Source organism: Chiloscyllium plagiosum, chromosome 30 (assembly GCF_004010195.1).
Source record: "Chiloscyllium plagiosum isolate BGI_BamShark_2017 chromosome 30, ASM401019v2, whole genome shotgun sequence".
Lineage (NCBI taxonomy): Eukaryota > Metazoa > Chordata > Chondrichthyes > Orectolobiformes > Hemiscylliidae > Chiloscyllium > Chiloscyllium plagiosum.
The window spans coordinates 31,699,232-31,712,856 of record NC_057739.1 but is presented as its reverse complement, the minus strand read 5'-3'; the positions used below and the strand labels follow the sequence as shown (position 1 = coordinate 31,712,856).

Genomic DNA, 13,625 nt, shown 5'->3' with positions numbered 1-13,625 from the left:
TCCCTTTACCTGCGAACATCTGCCTCCAATCAACTTTTGAAAGTACTTGCCTCATACCATTAAAATTGGCCTTTCTTCAATTTAGAACTTCAAGTTTTAGATCGGGTCTATCCTTTTCCATCACTATTTTAAAACGAATAGAATTATGTGGTCTAGCCCCAAAGTGCTCCCCCACTGACACCTCTGTCACCTGCCCTGCCTTATTTCCGAAGAGTAGGTCAAATTTTGCACCTTCTCTAGTAGGTACATCCACATACTGAATCAGAAAATTGTCTTGTACACACTTAAGAAATTCCTCTCCATCTAAACCTTTAACACTATGGCAGTCCCAGTTGATGTTTGGAACATTAAAATCCCCTACCGTAACCACTCTATTATTCTTACAGATAGCCGAGATCGCCTTACAAGTTTGTTTCTCAATTTCCCTCTGACTATTAGGAGGTCTATAATACAATCCTAATAAGGTGATCATCCCTTTCTTATTTCTCAGTTCCACCCAAATAACTTCCCTGGATGTATTCCCGGGAATATCCTCCCACAGCACAGCTGTAATGCTATCCCTTATCAAAAACGCCACTCCCCTTCCTCTCTTGCCTCCCTTTCTATTCTTCCTGTAGCATTTGTATCCTGGAACATTAAGCTGCCAGATCTGCCCATCCCTGAGCCATGTTTCTGTAATTGCTATGATATCCCAGTCCCATGTTCCTAACCATGCCCTGAGTTCATCTGCCTTCCCTGTTAGGCCCCTTGCATTGAAATAACTGCAGTTTAATTTATTCGTCCTACCTTGTTGCTTGTGGCTGGCTGAATCTCCTTTCGTACAGAGCTACTGGCTCCTGCTCACGTTCACTAACCTCCTGCACTGCTTGAACAAACAGCACATAAATAGCACTTAGAGTGAGTGTCAGGTACCTTGCTTTTTAAAATGTACAGTTTCTGCAATCCTTGATTTTTAAAAATGAATTTTCCCTATTTCGGTCCACAATTAAAGATACAGAAGAGTAAAAAGATAGGTTGTTTTTGATGTATGTTGAAGTAGAGCCAGTGGAATCACTAGGCAAACCAGACAGTCACCCAGAGCAGCTGAATTTGAGGGAGTAGGTTGGGATGGCCAGCAATAAACTGAATGAGATATCCAGCAAACTACACGAATAACAGGCTTCAGCAGCTTTAACGAAAAGTCTAGATTGACTGATGTGTATCCATTAACACACATATAGGCTTACAAGTTGCAGTCTTTCCCAAAATGTCATAATATATTCCTTGTTGTTTTGATGTGATAGTACTACAGATTTATGCATCGACAGGACTATTCCAAAATGACAAATCAGTAAATAATATCAAAGGGTGTAACTGAATACAACCCAGTCTATCGATTTTGTAATTGATTTTGTAAATGTGCACATAAAATCACATAAACTGTCGCAGGAATGCAGTGTTACATGGTATGTGAGTCGTATTACACCTTATAATGAATATTTTGTCTCCGGAATATCCTGGGAAAAATATAGAACATTGAGATGAACAATCAGTGCCATAATATTCCCCATGTTCCTGTAAAATAAATCGAGTTATAAATGCTGAATCTTTACTCGCACGGTCATTCACAATGTTCATTTTCAAAAGTTAGCCATGGGAGGTTGGGGCACAGAGGGTTGATGCACCAGGGTAAGGATTTGTCTACACTTCCTAATAGTCCTGTTTTAGGAGTGGGTATTATCCAGGCTCCTGGATTGGGAGGAGGCAGCACCCTTGTACTGCTGACCACAGCAGAACCACACACATGAGGCAGGAAGTAGAGGTGAAACATCTCCTTCTGTGTAGAAAAGGGTAGGGAAAGTCAGACCACAAAACCCACTTTGGTGATTTCCTGAACCCCACCCTCTCACAAAACACCATCACTGTATCCCAAGGAACTGTGAGCAATTCCAAATTACAGGCAGTAGTGCTGAGAACAACCCAAGGCCTGATGCTATTTTTCACAGTCGCATCTTATTTGTTGCGAGTTTATATACTCCACTTTACCAATCATTTCTCTTGGCTGCTGCATTGCATCCCAGAAAGAAATTGAAACTCCTGCAAAGTGAAGTCCTGATAGCATCTTGCTGATCACCTTGACATTCTCAGAAAGCTTAAGGACAGTGAGCAAAGAAATGGCAGATGGAATACAATGTGGGAAGGTGTGAGGTTATGCACATTGGTAGAAAGAATAGAGATGATTTTACAACCAGGTAAAGGCTTCAGAAATCTGAAGCACAAAGAGACTTGGGAGTCCTACTTCATGATTCTCTGAAGGTTAACATGCAGATTCAGTTGGCAGTTAGGAAGGCAATATGTAAGCGTTCATTTCAAGAGGTTCAAATAGAAGAGCAGGGATGTACAGCTGAGCTTGTGTAAGGCTCTGGTCAGACTGCATTTAGAATATTGCGAGCAGTTTTGAGACCCATACCTAAGGAAAGATGTGCTGGCATTGGAGAAGGGTCCAGAGGAGATCTACAAGAATGATCCTGGGGATGAAGGGCTTATCATATAAGGAGCAGTTGAGAACTCTGAGTCTGTACTCAATGGAGTATAGAAGGGTGAGTGAGGATAGCATTGAAACTTCCAAGATATCACAATACGTTAATGTTTTGTGAGTTCTGAAGAAGGGTCACTGCACCCAAAATGTTAACTCTGATTTCTCTCCACAGACCTGCTGAGATTTTCCAACAATTTCTGTCTTTATTTTTGTTTATCATTTCCAGCATCTGCAGTTATTTTTATATCACATTTTGTTAATTACTTTAAAAGCAGTAGGAACTCCATTGTATACAAGTACTGTCAGCTAGTTACATTAGAGTGCAGAAAAAGAAATGGAAAATTACAGAAGCTAGGACAGAGTAGACATGGAGAAGAGGTTTCCACTAGTTGGAGAGACTGGGAACTGAGGGCACAGCCTCAGAGTGAAACAATGACATTTTAGAATGAAGATGAGGAGGAATTTCTTCAGCCAGAGAGTGGTGAACCTATGGAACTCACAGAAGGCTGTGAACACTAAGTCACTGAGTGTATTTAAGACAGCAATAGATAGGTTCTTGATTAATATGGGGATCAAGGATTAAGGGGAGAAGGAAGGGTTATGGAGAGGAGGCAGGAGAATGGGATTGAAAAATACATCAGTCATGATTGAATGGTGGAGCAGACTCAGTGGGCCTAATTCTACTCATATATCTTATGGTCTCATGGTCAGTTGTTAAGTGTGATGTACTTGTCATTTTTTTAACTTAATGTATTCATACTTCAGTTGATAATTCCATATCAAACATTGACATCCCACACCCAGTGAGATTTCTCTGTCCACCAGTGTGAAGATTGGATTAATTGATAATCAACATATTGTTTTTTTTTGTGATTAGTCCTGTAACTCTTAGCTGTTTATTATGTGTTGCAGTTGGCAGTCAAAACTATTTGATTCCTTTTACCATAAAAAGAGGAAAATATTTAATGATATGAAAATGTAACATTGTCGAGCTAAATTTTAAGGCACGAGCATAACAATGAGTTCCATCTTAATTCTAACAACATTTACTGATTTCGGTTTCTCTACAGACTTAAGATATTTTCTGAAGAAAGTGTCCCACTGTTTGGACCTCCTCTCCCTTCTCCGCCAGTGTTTACAGATCATCATGAGTTCAGGGACTTTGTTTTAGTTAAATGTAAGTCTGCTGCTGCTGCTGCTGCTGCTGCTGCTGCTTATGCTCAGAGTGCCAGTGTATGATCTGTGCTGAAACCGTTATGAGGTGGATGGGGGGGAAATGATTAGAAATACAAATTAATTTTAGTGGTTGAAAAGCCTAAGGCAATTAGAGCCAAGCTATGACACGGGATGACCTTCCTATCATTGGGCTTTGGTCATGCTTGGTTGTTCCTGGGTGTACTTGTCACCCTAGCTAGCTTGATCTCATATAAACCATAATATCTCTGATCATGAAGATCTTTCTCAATCCACTCCTCTCACACAAACCCGGGTTTTCATTACTTACCTGCTCACCTGGATGTCAGCTTGATTGCCCATAGTTTACCTCTTCCAATTTAACGTCCACGAAATCCCAGAAAAGCCTCCTGAAAGAAAGCCACATGACTGTATCTGCTCGAGTTCTGGTTTGTTTCCTTTGGAAGTGAGGAAGGGAATGATATCACACGGATCAGGATTGCTTCAAAGATTTCTCACTTTAAAAACTAATGAATATGCAAAGAAGATTTGGGAAGGACAGCTTTTAAGGAATGAGTTTGTTTGATTCCTCATGTGGAATATGTAGTAGAATAGGAAATAAATATGCTAATGATGATGATTTAAATTATGAAGATTATCTGACAGAAAGGAGGCAGAAACATGTTGTTGAGACTTGAAGAGGAGCAGGAGAAACTGCTCTCGTCAGTGCAATGTAGATCTTAGTGCAATGAAAGTGCTTACAGTGTCACAGAGAACCTTAGTCTAAGGACAGACTAGGGATGAGAGAGACTCTGGGCAGCTGCAGCCTCTCACTGCAAGTGTAGACACTCAATGTCTTGGAGAAGCAGGAGTGGACAGATTCCATGAAGGCTCAATCAGCGGGCAAGAGTCATGACAAAAGCATGATTCATGGATTTAGCTGGAAGACTTAGACACTGTGGAGCGTGCAAGACATGGTAACTGTGAAGTCTCTAAGACCTGGTTACCGTGGAGTCTTCAAGACATGGTCACTGTCGAGTCTGCAAGACCTGGTTACTGAGGAGTCTGCAGAACTGGTTACCATGGAGCCTGGTAACTGCAGAGATCTCTCAAAACAGAAGAGGTTAGGGCCACATTTCTAAACTGAGGAAACATGTCTTCCGCTCAGAGTCTCTATTCAAACAGACTTCTTGATTTGAATAACTAGAGCACTACTAGGGCACAGGGTGACGTGTTTTATGATATTTTCAATTTGGGAAAGCTTGGTTAAACTTGTCCATTCCACTAGCACTTTGTACGATGCACCTTGAAGAAGGAATTCTGTGTTAAAGGTGCTAGGTAAATACACGTTGTGGTTCTCAGTGATTGGTGTGTAAGTTAGAGACTGACTTTTCAGACATCGTTTCATGTTCTTATGGTAGCTTCTCAGCATGTGTTACCAATATTGTCCATTAGTCATTGGTTCAGGGGACATGTGGTTTTGAAATTGTTCATGCCATAATTCAGTGGAATCCCATTTATATTTTCGCCCTATATTGAGTGACGCCACGTTAAAATGGACAAGGTGAATCACCGAATGTGAATCACTTTAAAAGTAGCAGGAAACCCAATTTCAATAAAAGTACTGTTTCAGGTTACATCAGACTGCAGGATAAAAATGGAAAATTATAAACATAGCTTTGTAATACTATGACTGATTGAAGAAGCAGAGTTCACCTTATAGGTCTTTCCCCTCAGCATGTAGACTGTTGATTGACATGGGCAGTACACTCGAATCAAGATGCAGGTTTCTTCTTCTTGCGTGGCTGTCTTTTGTTCAGATCTAAACAGAAGTAAAGTTGTGGACGTTTTGAAGAGGTCAGTTCACTTGGTTTAGTTTAGTTTCTTCACCACAATAAGCAAAATCCCTAACTTCCACCCACAGCATTCGAGCATTTATTCAAAATGTTTCTACCAAGGTATACCTGCAGGGCCAGGGATAATAAATATACTTGTGGAACAACGCAAGATATGCAGATAAAAGTAATCAACAGCACAATGGTTAGAGCTGGAGGTCCCAAGCCAGTTGAAAGCACCCATTTCAGTTTTCAATCTTCCTTTCTGCTTAGGATCCTTTTTTAAATTCACTCATGGGATGAGGGTATCACTGGCTAGAACAGCATCTACTGCACGTCCCTAATGGCCCAGAGGGCATGTAGGCCTGACCAGATAAGGATGGCAGTTTCCTTCCCTAAAGCACATGAGTAAACCAGATGAGCTTTGCCCCAACAATGAATTCATGGTCATCATTAGATTCTTAATTTAAATTCCACCTTCTGCTGTGATGGGATTCAAGCGTTGGTCCCCGGAATGTTACCTGTGTCACGGGATTAACAGGCCAGTGATAATACCTCTAGGCCATCACCTCCCCATTGTTACCAGGTGCTAGTGCTTTCCACCACAATCATCAGGCTGAGCATACTCGTGCTTAACAGTACTCACAGGCAGAATCAGTTCCATGCCTTCATTTTATTAGCGAAGGGACTTTGCTACTTGTAATTTCCTCTGCTGTATTGATGTAAGTTTCAAATCATTGTCGAGTGATTTTAACATTAAGATTGATTCAGCTCTATAATTACGGTATTTCCATAAGTAAAATACAGCTTATTATGAGAGAAATTTGAACCATTACACCATTCCTTATTTTGCTTAGTTTAAATTTTTGTGGCATCTTCCAGATTGAATCATCCATTCATATATTCAAAAAACATGACATCATGTTTCCTACATATTGTTCGCTCACCTTAGGAACTTATTCTCAAATGCAGGTGGAATAAATAGGGCATAAAATGCTGTAATAGTATCATACAGCACGGAAACAGACCCTTCGATCCAACTGGTCCATGCCGACCATGGTCCCAAACTAAACTACTCCCACCTGCCTGTGTTTGGCCCATATGCCTCCAAATATTTCCTATTCATGTACTTATCCAAATGTCTTTTAAATATTGTAACTGTACCCAAATCCACCACTTCCTCTGGAAGTTCATTCCAAACACAAACCACTCTCTGTGTAAAAAACGTTGCCCTTCATGTGTTTTTTTTTAAACCTTTCTCCTTTCAAAGCTTCCTTCAGAAAAGCTGCTTTTTGAAGTGTACACGGAACTCAGGCCATTTCATGGCTGAAAGAGAATGCAGGTCCATCAAGTGATGTTCAATGGCTGAGAGTCATAGAGATGTACAGCATGGAAACAGACACTTCAGTCCGACTCGTCCATGCTGACCAGTTATCCAAAATTAATCTAGCTGTATTTGCCAGCATTTGGTCCATATCCCTCTATTCATATACCAGTTGACTTTTAAATGCTGTAATTGTGCCAACCTCCACCACTTCCTTTGGCAGCTCATTCCATACACGCCCCACCCTCTGTGTGAAAACATTGCCCCTTAGGTCCCGTTTAACTCTTTCCCCTCTCACCCTAAACCTATGCCCTCTAGTTTTGGACACCCTGACCCTGGGAAAAAGACCTTGGCTATTCACCCTATCCGTGCCCCTCATGATTTTATAAACTTCTATAAGGTCACCCCTCAACCTTCATGTTGTAGAGAACATTGTGCCTCTTCCCTATAGATTAGAGTGGTGCTGGAAAAGCACAGCAGTTCAGGCAGCATCCGAGGAGCAGTGAAATCGACGTTTCGGGCAAAAGCCCGACATAGCTCAAACCCTCCAATCCCGGCAACATCGTTGTAAATCTTTTCTGCACCCTTTCAAGTTTAACAACGCCTCTCCTGTAGCAGGGAGATTCAGTCAACTATCTTTTCAGTTATCCCACAGTACAGATTTTCTTCAAGGTACCTGTCCAGTTTTACCCTGGAATTTCACATTGCCATCTCCTACAGCCTCCTACAGAAAATGTTTCCAAAACCTGACGACACTTGCATTTCCTTTCCCTCAGCTCACACTTTGATTCTGTCTGGTTCTCCTGCCTTGTACCAAGTCAGATAGCTGGATCTGATCTTTATACATCATATTCATTTGAAAACCTGAATCATATTCCCCACCAGTTTTTTCAGCTGTTGCAGTTTTTGGAGTATTTTCTCCAGCTCCTTTATCATTTAAATGTTTTCTTCCACAACTCCGATCAGTTCTGATATGTCAGTAGTTGCTCATAAATCTTGCAATCCTTACCTGTTCTATATCATTACATTGCATTCATCTACATTCAACTGCTTATTTTCTGTCCACCTCTGGAAGTATGAGAGAGATGCTCTGTTTCCGTGTTAACCATGTTTGAAAGCATCAGCAATGACCCTGGATCACTTCTGACGAGGCTAAAGAGCAGCAGTCTCCTGATACTGAGCCCAAAAGGTCTCATCACACCAAAGCATCCCAAGAACTTCCCATTCACGCCAAAACCCACCGAATCCAATCACCTCAGCCATAATTTCATCAACCTCAGTGCTCTCCAGCTAATACCTTGTTCACCCATTTTCAAAACATAGTTCCTATGAAGTGTGTATTAAATGTTAAATTAAATCCATGTATATTACACCAATCAAATCCATGTATATCACTGCATTCTTGTCCTTAGCAGAATCTTTTGTTATTCCATCAAAAATATGTGCATTGGCGTGACGTCAATTTTGTCTTGACTTTTACTAACCAATTAATATCTCCCTAAGAATTCCACTGTCTTCTATTTGATACCTTACATATAGAGGTAGATTGATTCTCTCATTACCTCAACAGATGTGTGTTTATCAAAAAAAGTATTGTTTGACAGTTTTGTTTAATGGCTCCTGATGTTTGACTAACTCTAGATTCAGGCATTTGCATTGGAGATATAGCACAGGAAAAGGCCATTTGGCCACACTAGTCCATGGTGGTATGGATGTTTCACTTGAGCTTCCCATTCCTCATGTACCTCTCATCAACCTAATATTCTTTTTCTGCTTGCATTTCCCACCTTAAACTTCGTTGAGATGCCAGATGGCATTGTTTTATTCCTCTTTCACCTAATGCTTGTCATTTGCTTTAATTTCCCTTGGGTTTTTAAATGCGCAGAATTGACTTAGAGTCATAGAGTCATAGAGATGTACAGCATGGAATCAGACTCTTCGGTCCAACCCATCCATGCCAGCCAGATATCCCACCCGAATCTAGTCCCACCTGCCAGCACTCAGCCCATATCCCTCCAAACCCTTCCTATTCATATACCCATCTTTTAAATGTTGCAATTTTACCAGCCTCCACCACTTCCTTTGGCAGCCCATTCCACACACACCCACCACGCTCTGCGTGAAAAGGTTGCCCCTTAGATCCCTTTTATATCTTTCCCCTCTCACCCTAAACCTATGCCCTCTAGTTTTGGACTCCCCTACCCCAGGGAAAAGACCTTGTCTATTTACCCTATCCATGCCCCTCATGATTTTATAAATTTCTATGAGGTCACCCCTCAGTCTCCGACGCTCCAGGGAAAACAGCCCCAGCCTGTTCAGCCTCTCCCTGTAGCTCAAATCCTCCAACCCTGGCAACATCCTTGTCAATCTTTTCTGAAACCTTTTCTGATTAAGAGGGAGGCCAGCATTGCATGCAATATTCCAAACGTGGCCTAACTGAATTTCCCATACAATAAGCTTTTCCTTATATTGATTCATACTATCCTCTTGTGTGGGGTATGAGAAGGGTCCTTGTTTTATCCTGGACAGCTTTCATCACCTTCACTCTAAAAAGTGTTGGCTTTGGCCATCCAGTATTCTGCCTGTGGCTCTGAAGAGATGAACATTCTCCCTTCTGTCCACCCAACTATCTTTTCTTCTCCTTTTTGGTTCTTTACCCTGAACCATATGACCCCATGATGACTCATCCAGCTGATGTCCACTTTGGCTGCCGGTGTGTTGTTCCCTTCTATGGCCACCATGAGGCCAAGTATAGCCTTGTATTTAGACTGCTCCTGTTCACAATACTTTACCCAGGATGGACTGACTCTTTCCGCTCCTGAGCACTACCTGAGCTCCATTCAGCCTCAAGGTATTTAATGCCCCATTGTTAGTGCCATTGCTGCTTTTCTCACTTAGAAACGGCTGGGATTAAGCATACAACTCAATGCATTTAAGAGCCATTTTTCCAGGAGGGCACATGTGAAATTATTGCCCAGAAGTTCTTGCCTTTGTCTTATAGCAACAGACATGGTCAAGACAGGGTTCCTCCAATGGGATCATTGTACCATGGAGACATTTCTAGCCAGATGTGTTGTAACTTTAAATGATAAATCAGCTTTCTGTATGAGACAGTTGACATTCATTGCGTTTTTGCTTGGCTTTAATGTGTCGTTTTCAGTAATAAATGGAGAGAAAGCAACCCTGGAAACCCCAACGTTTGCCCAGAAACGTCAGCGTACTTTGGATATGTTAATACGGTCTCTGTATCAAGATCTCATACCAGACTTGCATAAGGTACAGTGGCTGTTGGTGCATCTTTACTGGCTGCATGTCACAAAATTAATGCATTTTGCATTGACTCCTTACTACTGGCAGAAGACTCTCTTCTGCCAATTGATGTAAACCATTTGCAAGGTTTGAAAATCCAATTAACCAAGAGCATATTTACTTTGATTTATGCCCAGAAATGGATTATGTTCATGCAACTGATTTCTTTCAAAAATATTGAAAGAATATTTGCTGAACTTCAGTATTAACTAATTGTGATCAGTTATTAGTATAGGCAATAATTTGCTGAAAAATATATCTATGGAGAGTTTTCATTTCTTCAAATTTTCCCCTTTACCATTAAAATTATGGCAGATATCTGTACAATACATACAGTGAGTATAAAATGACAACTTGACAAACCAGATGTGTTACTGTACATGTTCAATGCTGCTGTTGACTTGATAATCAGATTTGGTCACTAATTAATTTAGAAAAATGAACACAGAAGGCTGTGGAGGCCACTTCACTGAGTATATTCAAGAAAGAGGTGGATATGTTTTCAGATTTTGAGGGCATCAAGGGGAATGTGGAGAAAGCAGGAGTTAGAGAATCAGCCATAATCAACTTGAATGACAGAGCAGACTCAAAGGCCTCAGTGGCTTCCTCATGCTCCTCGTTTCTCTGTTTCTAGAACGTTTTGTCAGAACAATTGAAATTCTCAATAGAATTTTGACTAGAAAATCTTATCTGAAAATAAATAAAGTATCAACTTTACATTTTAGCGTAAGTTAAGGGGTGGTCCAAGGTGCCGAGTCATAGAATGACCCACTTATAACTGATGGATGTATATTAGCATACTGTTACATTGTTAATACAGCCTTAGTGGGCACGAGCTGCATTACCCCAAAGATAGTCTCACATAGAGTAAGTCTGCACCATGTATTAGTCCAGAAATTGAGTGATTTTAAATCAGAATCAGAAAATAGAATTAATATTGTAAATCTGTAGCTTCTGACTCACTGCTGTTCAACAGATGACTGTTATCATTGTTGTCCAGTATATTGTGAGGAACCTGCAGTTCTAATGGTCCAAGTTTTTGACAGAGAATTCCTATCAGCAAAGAGTAAGCATACCAGTGACTATAGAAGATACTACAACCCCAAGTTCAGTCTACAGCAAAGGATTTTGAGTTGTATTTGCACGCATTGCAATCTGTTTGAAAAAATATTTAGTTTTAAATATATGAATACTTTTAATAGGTTGAAGTTGAAAAATTTAGAATATGTTAAAAAGTTGATTTTCTAACAATGTGTAGTATTATTCAATTGCAATAATTAATGATGTCATATATTGCTGTTGTTTAGACAATTCGTTGTTATGAATTTGTTTTTATCATAAGTTAAGAATACATTCGCTTCCTGGTTTAGCTATAACTTTGTTTCTGATGTGTGCATAATGCAGTGAACCACTCTTCTATGTCACATTTCTTCCTTTAGGAAATGAATGAAATCCAACTAGGCTGGATAACAGTGAGATAATTTATCTTTTCCTTTTGCATCCGAATGCATCAGTGTTACTTCTTGTAAACGAAGACTGGCAATTTTAATGTATTCTAACAGCATCCGAAGTAATGCTAGCCAAACAAATATTAATCCTTTGAGACCAAATTTACTGAGTATGAGTTTTCAAATTGTGCACACCTCCACCGACATATTTGAAACTTGAACCGGATGGAATCACCAGAATATTTCTGTTCACATTCCTCTCCAAACTGAGCATCAAAATTAGGAAAACTTTAAAGCTTAGACTGCTGATGCAAAACAAAAACTGTCCTCAAAGGTTTAATATTGCTTTGTCCATGTTAATAATGTTCATTGTTCCATCTAACTGCATCTGCCACTTTAACATGGTTTTTGAAAGTGATTAACTGTGTGCCATCATCCTATCTCTAACTGAAAGAAAAATTGCATTTATAAGATTAAACCTAGCCAAGCCACTAGCACTATTGATCATTGTCACGGGTGGAATCGGTGCCCATTGGATAAAGGAGAAAGAATTGAGCCAACAGGTAGTTGAAGTGAAATCCATGACCAAAGTATGAAGGTGCATCAATATGTTTCACAGTCACATTGTGCATCTTTGCCAGAGCAATAATGAATCACAGGCAGGTGATGGACCCATGAGTACATGTGCCTGTCAGTGCACCAACAGTTCCTCCCCGCTACCCTCTACAGATATCCTGCCTTCCTATTTTTTCTTTATTCACTCACAGGATGAGGGTATTGCTGGCTAAGCCAGTATTTGTTGCCCATCTGTATTGCCCAGAGCGTAGTTATGCATCAGCCACATTGCTGTGGGTCTGGAGTCACATGTTGTCCAGACCAGGTAAGCATGGCAGATTCCTTCTCTGAAGGGCATTATTGAACTAGATGGGTTCTTTTAATGATCAACAGTGGATTCATGGTCAGCATTAGACTCGTAATTCCAGATCATGATTGAACTCAAATTCTACCATCTGCCATGTGGGATTCAAACCAAGCTCCTTCAAGCATTCATTGGATTAACAGTCCAAGCGATAATGTCACTAGCCTGTTTTGGCCCTTTTGGTGAGTCATGACCTGTGTAATGTCATAAAATTCATTGCGACTACAAATAATTTAATATCTCCGTTGCTGCAAATGATTAGCCTAATCTGGACTGTCTCTGCCACAGTTTATGCTAGCTACGTTAAACTCAAACACAGAAGTTGACCACCATAGGGTCAATCTCTGTCTTACAAGGTGGAAAGCTGCCACCATTACATTAAACAAAACCATCTGAAAGGAGTGTCCAAATTCTTACATTGTTTGCTACTGCAGACATTCTTGATCTGTGCTGTGAATCTAAGGTCAAATATTATCCTGTTGTACAAGTTTGATTCTAGGTTAAGGGGACAACTGTTAAAGACTGATACCAATGATGCACTGATAAATTAGTTAACAATAGTTAGCATTCCATGATGATGCTATGGGAACCCGGTGAAAGACAAATTGTTACAGAAATTAGCATAGCAAGAAATTATGAGTGATTTTAAATCAGAATCAGAGAATAGAATTAATATTGTAAATCTGTAGCAGCACATCCGATAACAAAGTTATTTTATGCCAGTAAGAGATAAACATGGAGAAATATGATACTGTATCATCGAAGCTAAGTTCAGAAACATCATTCCAGATCAGAAATCTTTCATCTTTACACTGTTACCTAAAAATTTTAAATGTGTCTGGCTTGTTATTTCTCATAATGTACTAGCAACATGTCAGTGAATATTGAATAAGATTCCGTCCATGGGACACTGTAAAATTATAAACTGCATTGTTCAATCACAATCAATTGTTTGCCTTTCTCATTTGGTGGGAGATGGGAATCAAACAAGGTTTCTAAAACTGTGACATTAAACAATTTATCTTCTTAGTCAGTGTATTTTGATTAACATTTTGATTGTGAAACAAAGTTAATTTTTCACTGGACACCATAATCCATA

General features: G+C 40.0%; 1 protein-coding gene across 5 annotated transcripts in view; it reads left to right on the top strand.

The window, feature by feature from the left end:
• Positions 1–13,625, top strand: part of garnl3 (GTPase activating Rap/RanGAP domain like 3) — a 443,932-nt gene that overhangs the window by 325,562 nt on the left and 104,745 nt on the right. For all 5 annotated transcript variants that reach the window (XM_043720251.1, XM_043720250.1, XM_043720254.1 and 2 more), the window contains exons 14-16: positions 3,589–3,695; positions 10,011–10,126; positions 11,599–11,631. In XM_043720251.1, coding sequence (XP_043576186.1) covers positions 3,589–3,695; positions 10,011–10,126; positions 11,599–11,631 — 256 coding nt within the window. The remainder of the gene's footprint in view (positions 1–3,588; positions 3,696–10,010; positions 10,127–11,598; positions 11,632–13,625) is intronic.